General features: G+C 59.8%; 1 protein-coding gene across 6 annotated transcripts in view; it reads left to right on the top strand.

Moving 5' to 3' along the window:
* The window catches only part of AGRN (agrin), a 73,940-nt gene extending 60,939 nt beyond the window's left edge, over positions 1–13,001 (top strand). For 4 of the 6 annotated variants that reach the window (XM_068658273.1, XM_068658275.1, XM_068658276.1 and 1 more), the window contains 14 exons: positions 146–338; positions 827–1,042; positions 1,336–1,565; positions 2,026–2,160; positions 2,286–2,382; positions 2,623–2,787; positions 2,913–3,024; positions 3,679–3,690; positions 4,596–4,712; positions 4,879–5,068; positions 5,499–5,586; positions 8,246–8,470; positions 9,070–9,173; positions 9,816–13,001. In XM_068658273.1, the coding sequence (XP_068514374.1) occupies positions 146–338; positions 827–1,042; positions 1,336–1,565; positions 2,026–2,160; positions 2,286–2,382; positions 2,623–2,787; positions 2,913–3,024; positions 3,679–3,690; positions 4,596–4,712; positions 4,879–5,068; positions 5,499–5,586; positions 8,246–8,470; positions 9,070–9,173; positions 9,816–9,973 (2,042 nt within the window). In that variant the 3' untranslated portion in view covers positions 9,974–13,001. The remainder of the gene's footprint in view (positions 1–145; positions 339–826; positions 1,043–1,335; positions 1,566–2,025; positions 2,161–2,285; positions 2,383–2,622; positions 2,788–2,912; positions 3,025–3,678; positions 3,691–4,595; positions 4,713–4,878; positions 5,069–5,498; positions 5,587–8,245; positions 8,471–9,069; positions 9,174–9,815) is intronic. The other 2 variants (XM_068658278.1, XM_068658274.1) reach the window with 1 other exon arrangement.
* Positions 13,002–13,638: the final 637 nt, after the last annotated feature.

The raw sequence follows: 13,638 nt of genomic DNA, 5'->3' as shown, positions 1-13,638 counted from the left end.
AGCCCCATGGATCCCTAAAGCCTGGGAGCGATCTTTTTGGGGGCTTGCCACCACGAGAGGAGTTGGGGGCCACCAGCCCCGCTGTCTGGGAGGCTTTATCCCCTCTCCATCCTCATTTCCATCCTCTGCTTCACCCCCCCGGCAGCGATCCGCTACTTCATCCCCAGCTTCGGGGGCAAGTCCTACCTGGCCTTCAAGACAATGAAGGCGTACCACACCGTGCGCATCGCCGTCGAGTTCAGGGCCGTGGAGCTCAGCGGGCTGCTGCTCTACAACGGGCAGAGCCGCGGCAAGGATTTCATCTCCCTGGCGCTGGTCGGAGGCTTCGTGGAGCTCCGGTGCGTGCCCTCGTCCCCCGTCCCCGTGGCACAGGCTGCCAGGTTGAGGGAGGGGAGCATTAAATGGTTAAGGGGATGAATGTTTTCTGTATTTTTTCCTGGTGTGTTAGGAATATTGAAGGGGATTCTGGTGTTTTCCAAGAGGATTAACTTGCTTGTTTCGGTTTGAACGTTGAAAAGCTGAGAGGCGTGGGAGGGTGGCTTCTGGGCAAGCGAGAGCTCTTTTTTTGGCACCCTTCTGGCACTGGGAGAAGAAATTCAGGGAAAAAGAAAAAAAAAAAGGGAGGGGGGAGAAGAAAAGCCCCAGGAATCCGAGCTGCAATTACATTTCCAGTTCCCAAAAGGCACGGATTCAAAGCGAGGTGAGGTGGAGGGAAGAGCTCTGGAGCCCCCAAACCCCAGACAGGATTCTGGCAGATTTTTGGGGAGGAGGCTGGGTGCTCCCAACGCCTCCAGGCTTTGACCACGAGCTTCCCCGTCCCCTCCAGGTTTAACACCGGCTCCGGCACCGGGGTGGTGACCAGCAAGGTGCGCGTGGAGCCCGGCAAGTGGCACCAGCTGGTGGTGAACCGCAACCGGCGCAGCGGCGTGCTGGCTGTGGATGGCGAGCCCCACGTCGGCGGGGAGAGCCCCCCGGGCACCGACGGCCTCAACCTCGACACCGACCTCTTCATCGGGGGAGCGCCCGAGGATCAGATGGCTGCGTGAGCAGGGGGATGGATGCGGGGTGTGGGGGATCCCCGGGGAGCATCGTGGGGGGGTGGAGTATCCGTGGTGGGGTGCACATCCCTAGTGGGGTACAGCACCCCTGGTGTGGGGTGCAGCATCCCTATTAGGGCGCAGCATCCCTCATATCCTGCAGCATCCCTAACGGGGATCAGCATCCTCCAAGAGGGGTTTTTCCGCTGATTCCCCTGAAAGCATCACCCGAGTGCGTGTGGGGTCCCCCCTGTTTTTCCCAAAAACCCCAGCCCACCGTGCCCTCTGTCCCCCTCAGGGTGGCGGAGCGCACGGCGGCCACGGGGGGCTTGAAGGGTTGCATCCGCCTCCTGGATGTGAACAACCAGCTCTATGACCTGCGGGAGAAGGGCAGCGACGTGCTGTATGGCAGCGGGGTGGGCGAGTGCGGCAATGACCCCTGCCACCCCAACCCCTGCCACCACGGCGGCATCTGCCACGTCAAGGAGGCCGAGATGTTCCACTGCGAGTGTCTGCACGCCTACACGGGTACACGGGGATGGGGGGAGGTTGCTGGGGGGTCCTGAGGGGTCGCAGAGGTTTTGGGGTCACGGGGAGCAGCAGGGGGAGGAGGAGGGTGCGGTGAAGTCTTGGCAGTGATTCTCAGATTTGTAGGATAAAGAGGTGTCCAATGGAGATGGAATCGGTTTTGGGCACAAAGCTATCCAGACGTGGATGAGATAAGGGTCAGGATCTGTCCCCAAAAATCCCCCATGGTATTTTAGGGCAGCTCAGTGCACTGTGGCGAGAGCCATACACCTCCCCCTGTTGTGGGGTCAACCGCGGGGGGCTTCTGGGGCCGTGTAAACCCAACCTGGGATGGGACAAAAAGATTCTCAGGGCCCCCAGGAGCCCTCCCATCCTGCGCCCACCCCAAAATTTGGGGTGTCTCTGCCCGTCTGGTGCCTGCCGGCCGTTGGGGGTGCCGACGTGACCCCTTGTGCCGCAGGTCCCACGTGTGCCGACGAGAGGAACCCGTGCGAGCCGACGCCGTGCCACGTCTCCGCCACCTGCCTGGTGCTGCCCGAGGGGGGGTTCATGTGCGCCTGCCCCATGGGGCGCGAAGGGGACTTCTGCGAGCGAGGTGAGCCGGGGACGGCGGGGTTGGGGCTCTGATTTCCCCATCCCCACGTGGCTGGGAGCCTGCGCTCGCTGCCTGGGGCTGCTCGGCCTCCTCTTCCTCACCGTTTTTCCCCGCTCGGTGCCCAGTGACGGAGCAGGACCTCAGCATGCCCTTCCTCCCGGAGTTCAACGGCTTCTCCTACCTGGAGCTGAGCGGGCTGCAGAGCTTCGTTCCCGACCTGCAGTAAGTGCTCGGCCACGCGGCACCGGCGCTGAAACCAGCGGGGTTTTGGCCTCAGGACCCCAAATCTCACCAGAGGCGTGGGGGGGCTGGAGGAGCCGGCACTGCTGGCTGCCATCCTGAAGGTGGCAGAGGCACCTCCGCTGTGCCAGGGCTCGGACGGGTGGCAGACGGCTCTGGGGTGGAGGAAAGGAGCGCGTGGGTGGCTGGTTCGGAGGGTTTCCCTCATCCTTCTGCCCCCAGGGACAAAATGTCCATGGAAGTGGTGTTCCTGGCCAAGAGCCCCAGCGGAATGATCTTCTACAACGGGCAGAAGACCGATGGCAAGGGGGACTTTGTGTCCCTGGCCTTACACGACGGCTACCTGGAGTACAGATACGACCTGGGCAAAGGGGCGGCCGTGCTCAGGTAATGGGGGCTGGGGGCAGGGAAAGGGCCAGGGGGGGCTTCCCGTTGGCCAGCACTGGCCCCAGGGGCTGTGCCCATCCCGGCAGGGCTCTCACCCACTTTTTCTCCTCCCTTCTCCCCGCCAGGAGCAAGGAGCCAGTTCCCCTCAACACCTGGATTAGCGTTTTGTTGGAGAGGAACGGGCGCAAGGGGGTGATGAGGATCAACAACGGCGAGCGGGTGATGGGAGAGTCACCGGTACGTCCACGGGGCAGGGGGAGCTCTCAGAGCCATGGGCTTTTATCCCCGGAGGTGTGAAAAGGGTGGAGGAATGCGTGGAGGGGGGATTTGGGGACCTGGAGAGGAGGAGGATGCTGCAGGACAGCAGCCGTGCGCCCTCCCAGCGCCTCGTCCCTCCTTGTCCCTCCTCCACGCGGAGCTTTGCAGGGGACGTGGCCACCCTGGCTCTTGGAGCCCCTTTTCATGACTCTTTGGGCCCTTTTCCATGACGCTCAGCCCATTTTTGTGACTCTCAGAGCCCCTTTTTGCACAATTCTTGGAGCCCTTTTTGCACAACTCTCGGAGCCCTTTGCACACACGCAGGAAGAAGTCACCCAGCAGCTAAAACCCGACCGCTCTCCTGCTGCCAAATCCCCTCCTTCCCTGCTCTGTTCCCCAACCAGCAGCTCGCCTCCTGCCTCTCGCCGTGCCCTGTCCCCTCCCTGCTCCTGTCCGTGCCCAAGCCGTGGCCCTGGGGATGCCAACCCCGGCCACCCGCTGCCCCCGCAGCCCCGTGCCCCCCGCCGGCGGCAGCCCTGCACGTTACGTTACCCACTGACCTCCCGTTTCTCTCTCTTTCTCTTTCTCTCCCTCTGATTTGTATTTTTCCCTCCCCTGCTGTCTGGATCTCAGAAATCCCGTAAGGTACAGATAAGTATCACCCGCCACCTCCATCCCATCTGCCATCGGCACGTCGCTCTCTTTCTGTTTTCCATCCAGACCTCTACCCCTTGCTCCCTTCCCCTCGCCCCAAGCATTTTTAGGACCCCCGTAGCTTAGCGACACCCGTTCCCTCTCCCTCCATCCATCTCCAGCCAGTCGTCGCATTTCGTTGTCGTTATTTCGGAAGCATCTCAATTAATCCAGTCATGTTCGTGTTAACTCCACGAAGCATTAGCTAGAGACTCACGTCACCGCATCCCCCGGACCCTTCCGGGGCGCACAGGAGGGGACGCGGCTCCTGCTGTGGGGCCGCAGGGTCTCCGTCCCCAAATCTGGGGATCTCTGTCCCCAAATCTGGGGATCTCTGTCCCCAAACCCCAGCCGTTCGCTGCAGGGGACCTGCGGCACGCGGGTGAATCCCCGCTGGATCCCTTTGCTACGAGTTTGGGTTCCAGCAGCTGCCCCGGTGAGACAGGAGCAATATTTCATCGCCTGTCACACAAATCCCGAGCCCTCCACGCCCGAGAGCGTTGGAGCATCATCTCCCCAAATTAAATTCGCAGGAAAATCCTTCCCTGGCTCTCCTGCTGCCAGGCGAGACCTCACAGCTGGAAGTTTTTTGGAGCTCCTTGGCCCCTTTCAGCCACCCCTGGTGCCAAATGCGCAGCGCTCGCCTTCTCCCCGTGGTCCTTGGTGGCCTTTTGGTGGCCAGTGGCTACCGGGGGCCAGCTGGGATGGGGCAGGGGCTGCTCCCTGAGAGCCCAGGGGCTTTGGAGGTGGCTTCGGTGCCCCGGCCTGATGTGCCTGGGGATGCACCGTGGAGGGAGGAGGCTGGTGCCGTGGCGAGGCCTCACGTCTCCTCCCGTCTCGCCGTATCTCCTCGCCAGGTACCCCACACCGTCCTGAACCTGAAGGAGCCGTTCTACGTGGGGGGAGCCCCCGATTTCAGCAAGCTGGCTCGAGCGGCCGCCATCTCCTCGGGCTTCAGCGGAGCCGTGCAGAGGGTAGGGCCCCGACGGGGAGGGCGTCTGGGTGCCGGGGGTGCCGTCCGCACGGGGGATTCACCGGTCCCGGGGGGCACAACGGGCTGGGAACGGCAGGAGGAGGGGCAGGGATGTGCTGTGGGGGTCGTGGGGGCGAGGGCTGACCCTGTGCTTCCCCCTTTGGCAGATCTCCGTCAAGGGGGTGCCCGTGCTGAAGGAGCCCAACATCCGCAGCGCCATGGAGATCTCCCCCTTCCGAGCCCACCCCTGCACCCAGAAGCCCAACCCCTGCCAAAACGGGGGCACCTGCAGCCCCCGGATGGAGAGCTACGAGTGTGCCTGCCAGAGGGGCTTCTCCGGGGCTCACTGCGAGAAAGGTGAGGCCGGAGGGGCTGGGACCCCCTCCCCACGACCCCAAAGCTCCAGCGTTGCCCCTGGGGGGTGCTGGCAGCAGGGTGCCAACCCCAGCTCCTGCTCCGTGCGCAGAGATTGGTGTTAGGCAGGAGCTGATGGCTCCTGGCCTCAGGGTCCCTTTTCCCTTCCCTCCCCAAGCCATGCACACCACCAAGCCGCCAGGTTCCTCCCCGATTTTAGCCAGGAAGCCACCAAAGCTGCGGGTTTCAGGCCGGCTGGCTGCAAAAACAGGATCCTGCTCCCAGTTCACCAGCCCTAAAGCCCCAGTAAAACCTCTCCAGGGGCTGGCTCGGTGCTGGCATGTCCCCGGGGAGGGCAGGTGGGGATAAAGGGAGGTTTTCCTGGCCTGGCCATGCTTTGTTCCATGATATCTCCCCGTTTTTCCCCCTCCAGTGATCATCGAGAAGGCAGCTGGAGACGCCGAGGCCATCGCGTTTGACGGCAGGACGTACATGGAGTACCACAACGCCGTGACCAGGAGGTAACGCTGAGCCCAGCCACGGCCAGCAGGAGGAATCAGGGTTTGGGCAGGAGCAACCACGGGGCTGAAGGATGCCCAAAAAGCAGCGCCCAAATTCGGGGCGAACCAAACCGGGGCTGGGACCCCCCCAAAGTTCCAGCCGGTAAAAAGCTGCCCCGATGGCAGCGCAGCGCCTGGCCAACGTCGGGGCTGGGTGCTCCCCCTCTTTTTGGGGGGCACGCTCTGGTTTGGGGTGGGACGAGGCTGGACGTGGTGATTCCCAGCCCCACAGTGCTGAGCAAGGGGGGGCTGTGCTCCCTCCCTCGCCCCCTGCGCCCCTCCCCGCTCCCCAAGGACAGCGTCTGCGTCCCGCCTGTCGCTCTGTCTGTCTGTCTGTCTGTCTCTTCTCAGTGTCCCTGTCTCTTTCATTTCCAAGCCACCTGACAAATGAGATCCCTGCGTAAGTACAGCCTGCGCCCCCCCTCCCCGGACCAACCCCACCAGCACCCTGACCCCAGCCCACCCATAGGGCAGGCAGGGGGGCACCCACCAGGGGCTGCCGTGGGTGGGATCCCCGCTTCAGGGCAAGGACCTCGCAGCTCTGCCGGCTCTCAGGGGGCTGTGGGAGCCGTGTGAGTCCCCTTTGCTGCGGGGAGATGTTGTCCCAGCTGCAATTCAGCCTTCAGATGGGCGAGGATGGAGGAGGGAAGGTCCCAGGGGGAACCTCTCCCATCAGCAGCAAAGCGTTGGAGAGGGAAGCGAGCGGGGCTAGGCCTGCCTTGGCTTCCCAGCATGAGTTTTGATCATTATGGATATTTTATATTATCATAAAATGGATGCATCCAGCCTGGCCGTGCTGGGAAAACCTTCCCGAGCCTGGATGTGTGCTCCAGGTGATGTGCAGCACAGCACGGGGGGCAGCAGGAGGGCTCGGGCAGGCAGAGGGGGGCTTAGAGGGGCAGCACCGAGGAGCCACGAGCCTGCAGCCCAGCAGAAAGCTGCTGCCTTTGCATCCTGCCCCCATGGGGAAGGTCGCCCTTCCCAGCTGCTCCCCACCTGAGCCAGCCTGTGCCCGTTTTGGCCGTGCATGCCTCGTCCTGCAAAGGGAGCTCAGAGCTTCTCCGTGGGTCCCTCAGCCGGGATTTTGGCAGCTGGGGCCCTGAAGGGCTCCTTGGGCTGCCCATAAAAAGCTATCCCTTCTCCCTAGGGCCAGCCAGCGGGAGTGCCTGGGGCAGGATTAAGGCTCCAGTTGCTTCCCGGGGCGCTGCCGGCTGCGACATGCCCGTACATTTTGTCTCCAACACCCATTTTTATCCCCACGGATGGCTGGAGCTGGCTGCGGCGCGGGAGCCCCAAACGCCCGCAGGCAGTGCCAGCAGCACAGCTGTGGCTCTGGGTTTCCCCTTCTCCACGCACTGACTCACAGCAGCCTTACGTGACCGATGCCGGCCCCAAGAGCCAGCTGGGGGGCTGCCCTTTTGGGGTGCTGGTCGCTCAGGACCAAGGGGTCCCTTCCCCAGCACCGCTTTCCCCCATCCCTATCCGCGCACCCCAGTGGCGCAGCGCGGGCGAGCTGGGTGACCCAAGGGGGCATTTGATTGGTGACATGCCCGTGCCCACCCCAGCTAAAGCAGCGACTTGCAAACCCCCCCGGCTGCCTAAAAGCTCAGCCCCGAGGACCGTGAGGGTCCGGGCTCCCTGCTGGTGGGTGCTGGGTGGGAGGGCAGGGTCCCCGCGCCGCCCCGCGCTTATGGCACGCTCCCCTTTCTTCCCGCATCTTAAGTCCCGACCAGGACTACCCCGCCGAGCCCAGGTGAGTCCGTGCCAGGCTTCCAGCTCGTTCCCCGTGCTCCGCTGTCACCCTGCGTGTCTGTGTGTCCGTGCCTGCTCCGTGTGTCCCTGCTCTGGGCTTTTTATCCCTAAGGGATCCGGCTCCGAACTCGATGAGGGCGAACACGGAGGGAGCTCCAGCAGAGGAGCAGCAGCTCCGGCTCCGGCCCTTGCTCCTGGGGGGAGACATAGGAAGGCAAAAATGGGTGAGGGGGAGGCTGGGGCACGTGGTGCCCTTGTCCAGCAGTGTCCCTTGGGAATAAAAAGCCCCCCGTGTTGTCTGTGTTGTCCTGTCCGTGTGCACGTGTCGGCGGCGTGACAGATGGCAACTCCGTATGGCCACGTAGCCGGTGGCCAAAAACCTTTTTTTGGCCCGCTCCAGAAGGGATCGAGCAAAATTGGGAAGGCCAGTGTGGGGAAAATCCTGTCCTTCATTCCTCCCTTGGAGAAAGGTGCTGTGTCCAGGAGGGGGAAGGTTTTGCTGCCTCTGGACGCTCTCCACCCCCTTGGGTTCCCGTTGGGTTTTGGTCGAGCCAGCCTGGGGTGCCGCAGCTTGCAGGGCTCGGTGCCTCCACGGAGGGCAAAATGGGGGCATTCAATTTGGCTTTTTTGGGAAAAAATAAGTCATTCTCAAGGGAACTGGGCAGCTCCTGCCCTGGTCTTTGCATCCCCAATGCCTTCAGGCTCAGGAGGGCAGAGCCCAGGTTGCCCCCATCCATTTCTGGCACCAATTTTATGGGTGGGAGCTGGGCTGGGGACCTCCAGTGGACCCTCTCTTAGACCCCACAGGCTCGTGCTTTTGGCGGCCGTGTTTTAACCCTTCTCCCTGTCCTCCCACCTCCCGGCGCAGCGAGAAGGCCCTGCAGTCCAACCGCTTCGAGCTGAGCATCAAAACGGAGGCCACGCAGGGCCTGATCCTGTGGAGCGGGAAGGGGCTGGAGCGCTCCGACTACATCGCCCTCGCCATCGTCGACGGCTTCGTGCAGATGACCTACGACCTGGGCTCCAAGCCCGTCGTCCTACGCTCCACGGTCCCCGTCAACACCAACCGTTGGGTCCACATCAAAGCCTCCAGGTGGGAAGGGTTGGCAGGGCCGCCGTGGGTGGCTCCGGGATGGGCCAGCGGTGATTTAGGGTCGAGAGCCTGAGTCACGGCTCTGGCCCCGCTCCCGGGGGTCCCCGGGGGTCACCGCTCTCCTGGGATAAGAATAGAGGAGAGGCATGTGGGCAATGGGGCGCGTGCTGCGACACGCCTGCCCGAAATTCTGGGAAGTGCCAATGGGACGGGCTCGGGGAGGTGCGGAGGGGTTCGTGCCTTCTCTTCGGGTTGGCGGAGGCGCCGGCACGCTGCTCGGCCCCGCGCTCGGGTGGCATGGGGAGTGGTGGCTGGCTGGCGTGGTTGGCGTGCCGGGGATTTCTGCTCCTGGGGAGTGGATTTGTGCCCTTCGGGGGGGATTTCTGTCCCTTGGAGGAGGATTTGGGGGGGTTTGGGGGAGGCTGTGGGGTAGCCAGGGTGCGCCGGAGCATCCAGTTGGGGTGCAGCAGCCCACGGAGATTTGCTCCAGGGTGGTGGTGGATCTTGCAGAAAGCCCACGGGTATTTTATTTTCTAGGGGTAATTTTTTGCCTGCGGGGTGGTTAATTTGTGTCTCTCCTTCCCTCCCCGCCGGAGCAGGGTGCAGAGAGAAGGGTCCCTGCAAGTTGGCAATGAAGCCCCCGTCGCTGGCTCCTCTCCGCTCGGCGCCACGCAGCTGGACACGGACGGGGCCCTGTGGCTGGGTACGTGGGGGGCACACAGGGGAAGCTCCCCCGGGTGGGATGTGAGGCTCCCAAGCTTGTTCCGATGGGATCCTTGCCCCCCCGGGTGGCTTTGCCACGTTTGACCTTCCAGAAGCATCTCTTCTCCCAGTCTAAATTTGGAGCTCCAGGTCTAACGTGGCTTCCAGAGAGCCCGTCTCCAAAAACGCAGCCTCGCCCCTGAGCAGGCAGCATCCCAGATGCTATTCCTGGTGCTGAAAGCAGCCTGGAAGTCATGGTGAAAGCAAATTTTTTTCCATGAGAAGCTTTGGCTTGGCTTCCCTGCTGGCTCTGCCAGAAGGCTTTGTGATTGATCAACCTCGGCGTGAAATGTTTCAGGTTGAACCGATATCTAAAAACGCACGTTGCCCTTTTAGGCATCTTTAGGAAACCTACGTGCGTTGGGTGGAACTGGCATTTACCCGATTAAAATAATGATAATAATAACGATAATAATTATAAAAATAATGATAATAATGATGATAATAATACAGAATATAATATTTCTGGCCAGATTTTTGAGCCTGGTTCCCAGGTGCGCGCTGCTGGCTGGGCAGGGTGCTGGGGCGCGGCGGCGTGCCCGCTGTCCTTGCGCCCCCCCCAGCTCTCCTTTCTTTCTTGCAGGGGGGATGGAGAAGCTCGGCGTGGCCCACAAGCTGCCCAAGGCTTACAGCACCGGCTTTGTTGGCTGTATACGGGACGTGGTTGTCGACCGCCAGGAACTGCATCTGGTGGAGGACGCTTTAAACAACCCCACGATATTACACTGCTCAGCCAAATAGACCCCCAGGGACCCTCCCTTCTCCTTCCCTCCCTCCTGCCTATTGCTGTAATTATTTTCTATTTTTGTAAACTTATTGCTTTTTATATTTTTGGGGGGGAGGGGGGGGAAAAGGGGGGGGAGGAAACACCTTTTCGTTGGGTTATTTGTTCGGTTGCAGTCTATCCAGGTCGGTCAGACTCTAAGCAAGCAGCAGCAACAAAGAACAAACCTTGAACCAAGTCTCCAAGAAGTGACAGAAGAACTTCCCCGTTGCACCCGCATTGTAAATCTCATCCATACTTGAAGCTTCTTTTTTTATTTTATTTTTTTTCCCCTCCTTACTTGCGTTCTTGGGTCGTTGTTCACGCCACGGGGGGAAAAGGATGCTGGTGCTGGCAAGCCCTTAGTGGCTTGGCCACTTGCCTTTCTCAGGCCTGGCCCCAAAACCCCTTTTTGTGTGCTGGCTGAGCTGGGATGTGGCCATCAGGTGGGGATGGCCCCACTGCTCCGGGGTCTGGCTCTGGCGAGCCTTCTCCCGGCCCCGTGTTCGCCCCATCTCCCTCCTCCCCCCTTCCTCTCACTCTAATTTATGTGTGTAAGGATCTCAAGTGCTTTTCTCCTTTATGCTCTGTTCGAATCAGGGATGCCATGCACTGGAAGAGAGACCAAGGTCTGCTCTGAGCAGGCAGGAAAGCATTGCTCTTTGGTTGTCTTATGACTGTGTGCTGGACTGAGAAGGGGCTGCGGGAGAAATTTGGGTTTCTCTGTTGGCTCTCCTCCTCCTCCTCTTCTTCTCGGACACGTGCAGAAGCAGCTGTGAAACCTCATTTCCACGCTTTGCCTTTACCCAGCCACGTCCTCACCTCCTGCTCGCCCTGGCTGCTCCTCCCAGAGCTGCCCCGTACCAAACGCTGCCCTCCCGTGCGCCGCTGAGCGCTTGCAGCGCCTCTCCAAGAGCTGAGAGCGCTCTCCCTGCACCACAAACAGGCTGCGAGGGGATGGGATCAGGCCCCTTTCCACTCAAAAAAAATCTCTTGGACCTGTCCTTTCCTGGCCCACGTCCTTTTTGCATCTTGACCTGAAGCTTTTGCAGCACCCGGTGCTATGCGGGGGCTTCCACGCCGCAACCGAAGTCCCTCTGGATGCCACCAGCCCAGCAGCGGCAGCAGGTCTGATGGAAACGGGCATGGCAAGCAGCTGGGCGGGAGAGTTTGGGAGGTTTTAAGCTCTTGTCATCCCCCTAAAAAGTCCTAAAAGTGATGCCACGATGCCAGCTGCACGGCCAGCATGTGTGCTTGGGTGGATGGATGTTGCGAGTGCCTGTGAGCTTGCACGCACGTGGGTGCCAACACCAGGTCTCCTCCGAGTAGGAAGAAACCAAAGGGATGGTGGATATGAAAAAAAAAGCCCCCCTGCTCTCAGGTTCCTTCTCCATGGGAAGAAATTCCTGCTGCTGCCTCGCATCTGTGTCCCCTTGCCACCACGGTGTCCCCATCCCTGGCGTTGCTTTGTGCCCATCCTACTTCGTGGAGCGCACAGAATTAGGACCCTGCCCGGCAATCGCGTGGTGCTGGATGTCCTGGGGATCATCTTGCCATTTTTTGCCATTCATTTTGCCATCATTTTGCCATTTTCCCACCCATTCCCAGCTCACCTCCTGGCTTCCCTTCCCTCTCCAAGTGTTGTTTCCGAGCACTGACCTTCGAGCCGTGAGAAGTCGAATCGCTTTTCGCAGGGCGAGCTCTGACCACGGACCTAATGAAGGGGAACAGCACGGCAGCGAACCACTCAGCCTGCTTTTTCTTTTCATTTTTTATTTTTTTAATTTAAAGGCTGCATGGGCTCCTTTTCAGAAGTCAGAACCACTCGCCTGCAGGACACAAAAGCTGTGCCCAGCACCTCAACCAGCCCCGTTCTGCGGTTCCCTTTTCAGGGGGCAGGATGATGCTTAGCAAGGCAGGGCTGCTGGTGGTCCTTGCCAGAATTTCTCCTCTTCCCTCCTTCTTCCCATTTTTTTTTCCCCTTTATCTCCTCAGTTATCAATCAAAATCCTCAATTTCCTCCATCGATTCCTCTGGAAATTTTCCTGCCACCTGAGGAAACAAAACCATGGCACCACCTGCCCCCAGCCCAGCGAAACCTGGGAGAAATCTTCTTTAACCTGTTATTTCTCTAAAATGGTGGCAAAATGTTAGAGAGGGGATGTGTTAGAGGGGATATCGTGCCCCCGGTGAGAAGAGGACACCCAAATTTGTGTGTGTACCTGGGGGTGTGCGTGGCAATCCCACATTTTAAGTGGCTGCTGTATATAGGCTGTGTGGCATCTATATAGGCAGGCCAGGCCAGGGGGGAACGCTTTGATGGGGATATGCAGAAAGCCAGAAGCTGTCCAGGGGTGTTGGATGGGGTTGGGGGATTTGCGAGACCCTCGTGTGGTGTTTGGAGCACGGGGATTGAGCTGGGAGATGCGACCGTGCCGGCTGGAGCTGGGGGTGCAGAGGGAGTTGGGCACGCACGGAGGAAGCTGCTAATTTTCCACAATGCCACTGAAAATGAAGCCAGGGTCACTGCAGAAAAAAAAAAAAAAAAAAAAAAGAAAAAAAAAAGAAAAAAAATCGAAACAAACATCAAAAAAAAGAAAAAAAGCCAACGCAAACTCTGTCTGCTTTTGCTGGGGCTTGGAAATGCCTTAAAACAGGACGTCGCGTCCTCGTGGTCGAGCATCTTGAACCGAGGTCGGATTCAGCAGTGCTCCCTAGGGGCCATGCACTTAACTTGGGCTTTATTTTTAATAGCATTTATATCATGTATGTACATAAAAACAAAACAGACATTGAAGTTTGTTTTTTTTTCCTTTTTTTTTTTTTTTTTTTTTTAAATTTCGATGTCCACGTGGCTTCATTTATAGGGTAAATTAATGACCGTTGTGAACTGCTGTATGAATTCTGAAGGGCAATGCACAGTAGAGGAGCAGCATGATATAACCATTACTAACTTGTGTCTTTCGTCAATCACCATGAAATAAAGTTTGAGAACTATTAAAGATGTTTTTAAGGGGCCTGGTGCTTTTTTATTCCTTCCCGTGCGCCCTGCTTGCTCCCTATCCGTGCAGGTGCCTGCTGCGTTTCCTCCATCCTGTCTTTGGGGATGCCACCCAGTGCTCGTAGCCAGAGATTTTGGGGCTTTATCCTCCTCTCACCATCTGATTTTATGCCATGTCCACCTGTCCGAATACTCCCTAGCTTCTCCTTCCTTGCCACGCATGCTTTTATTCCCTCCTGGGCTGCAATTTCAGCAGGGGTTCGGCACGGCACCGTGCCCGCACGCCCCAAGCACTGCTCCCGCAGCCCCCCTCTCCCCACCAGCCCTCTCCCCCGGGGGTTTTGCCCTCAGCAAGCTGAGGAGCCCTGGCAAGGCAGCCGCCAGCACGTGGATATGCAAGCAGGATGTGGTTTCAGACATCCCAGCACCCAGGTTCCTGCTCCCAACGGGTCTCAGCGGGGCCTCTCCAGCGCTCGCTCTGCCCCCGGCGCTTCGCCACGCCGCAGGGCCAGGAGCTTCGAGGAGCTTCGCCCCGTCAAGACCTCGTGCAAGGTGATGGGACGTGGGTGTCCTGCCATTTGGGAGGCAGCTAATTTGGCACAGCGCGTCCTGATAGCCGGCGACGACGCACATTTGATCGCT

The sequence above is a fragment of the Anas acuta genome, chromosome 22, assembly GCF_963932015.1.
Source record: "Anas acuta chromosome 22, bAnaAcu1.1, whole genome shotgun sequence".
In the NCBI taxonomy this organism is placed as follows: Eukaryota; Metazoa; Chordata; class Aves; order Anseriformes; family Anatidae; genus Anas; species Anas acuta.
Note: the sequence above shows the minus strand (reverse complement) of the source record. Positions and strands in the feature narration are given on the sequence as shown.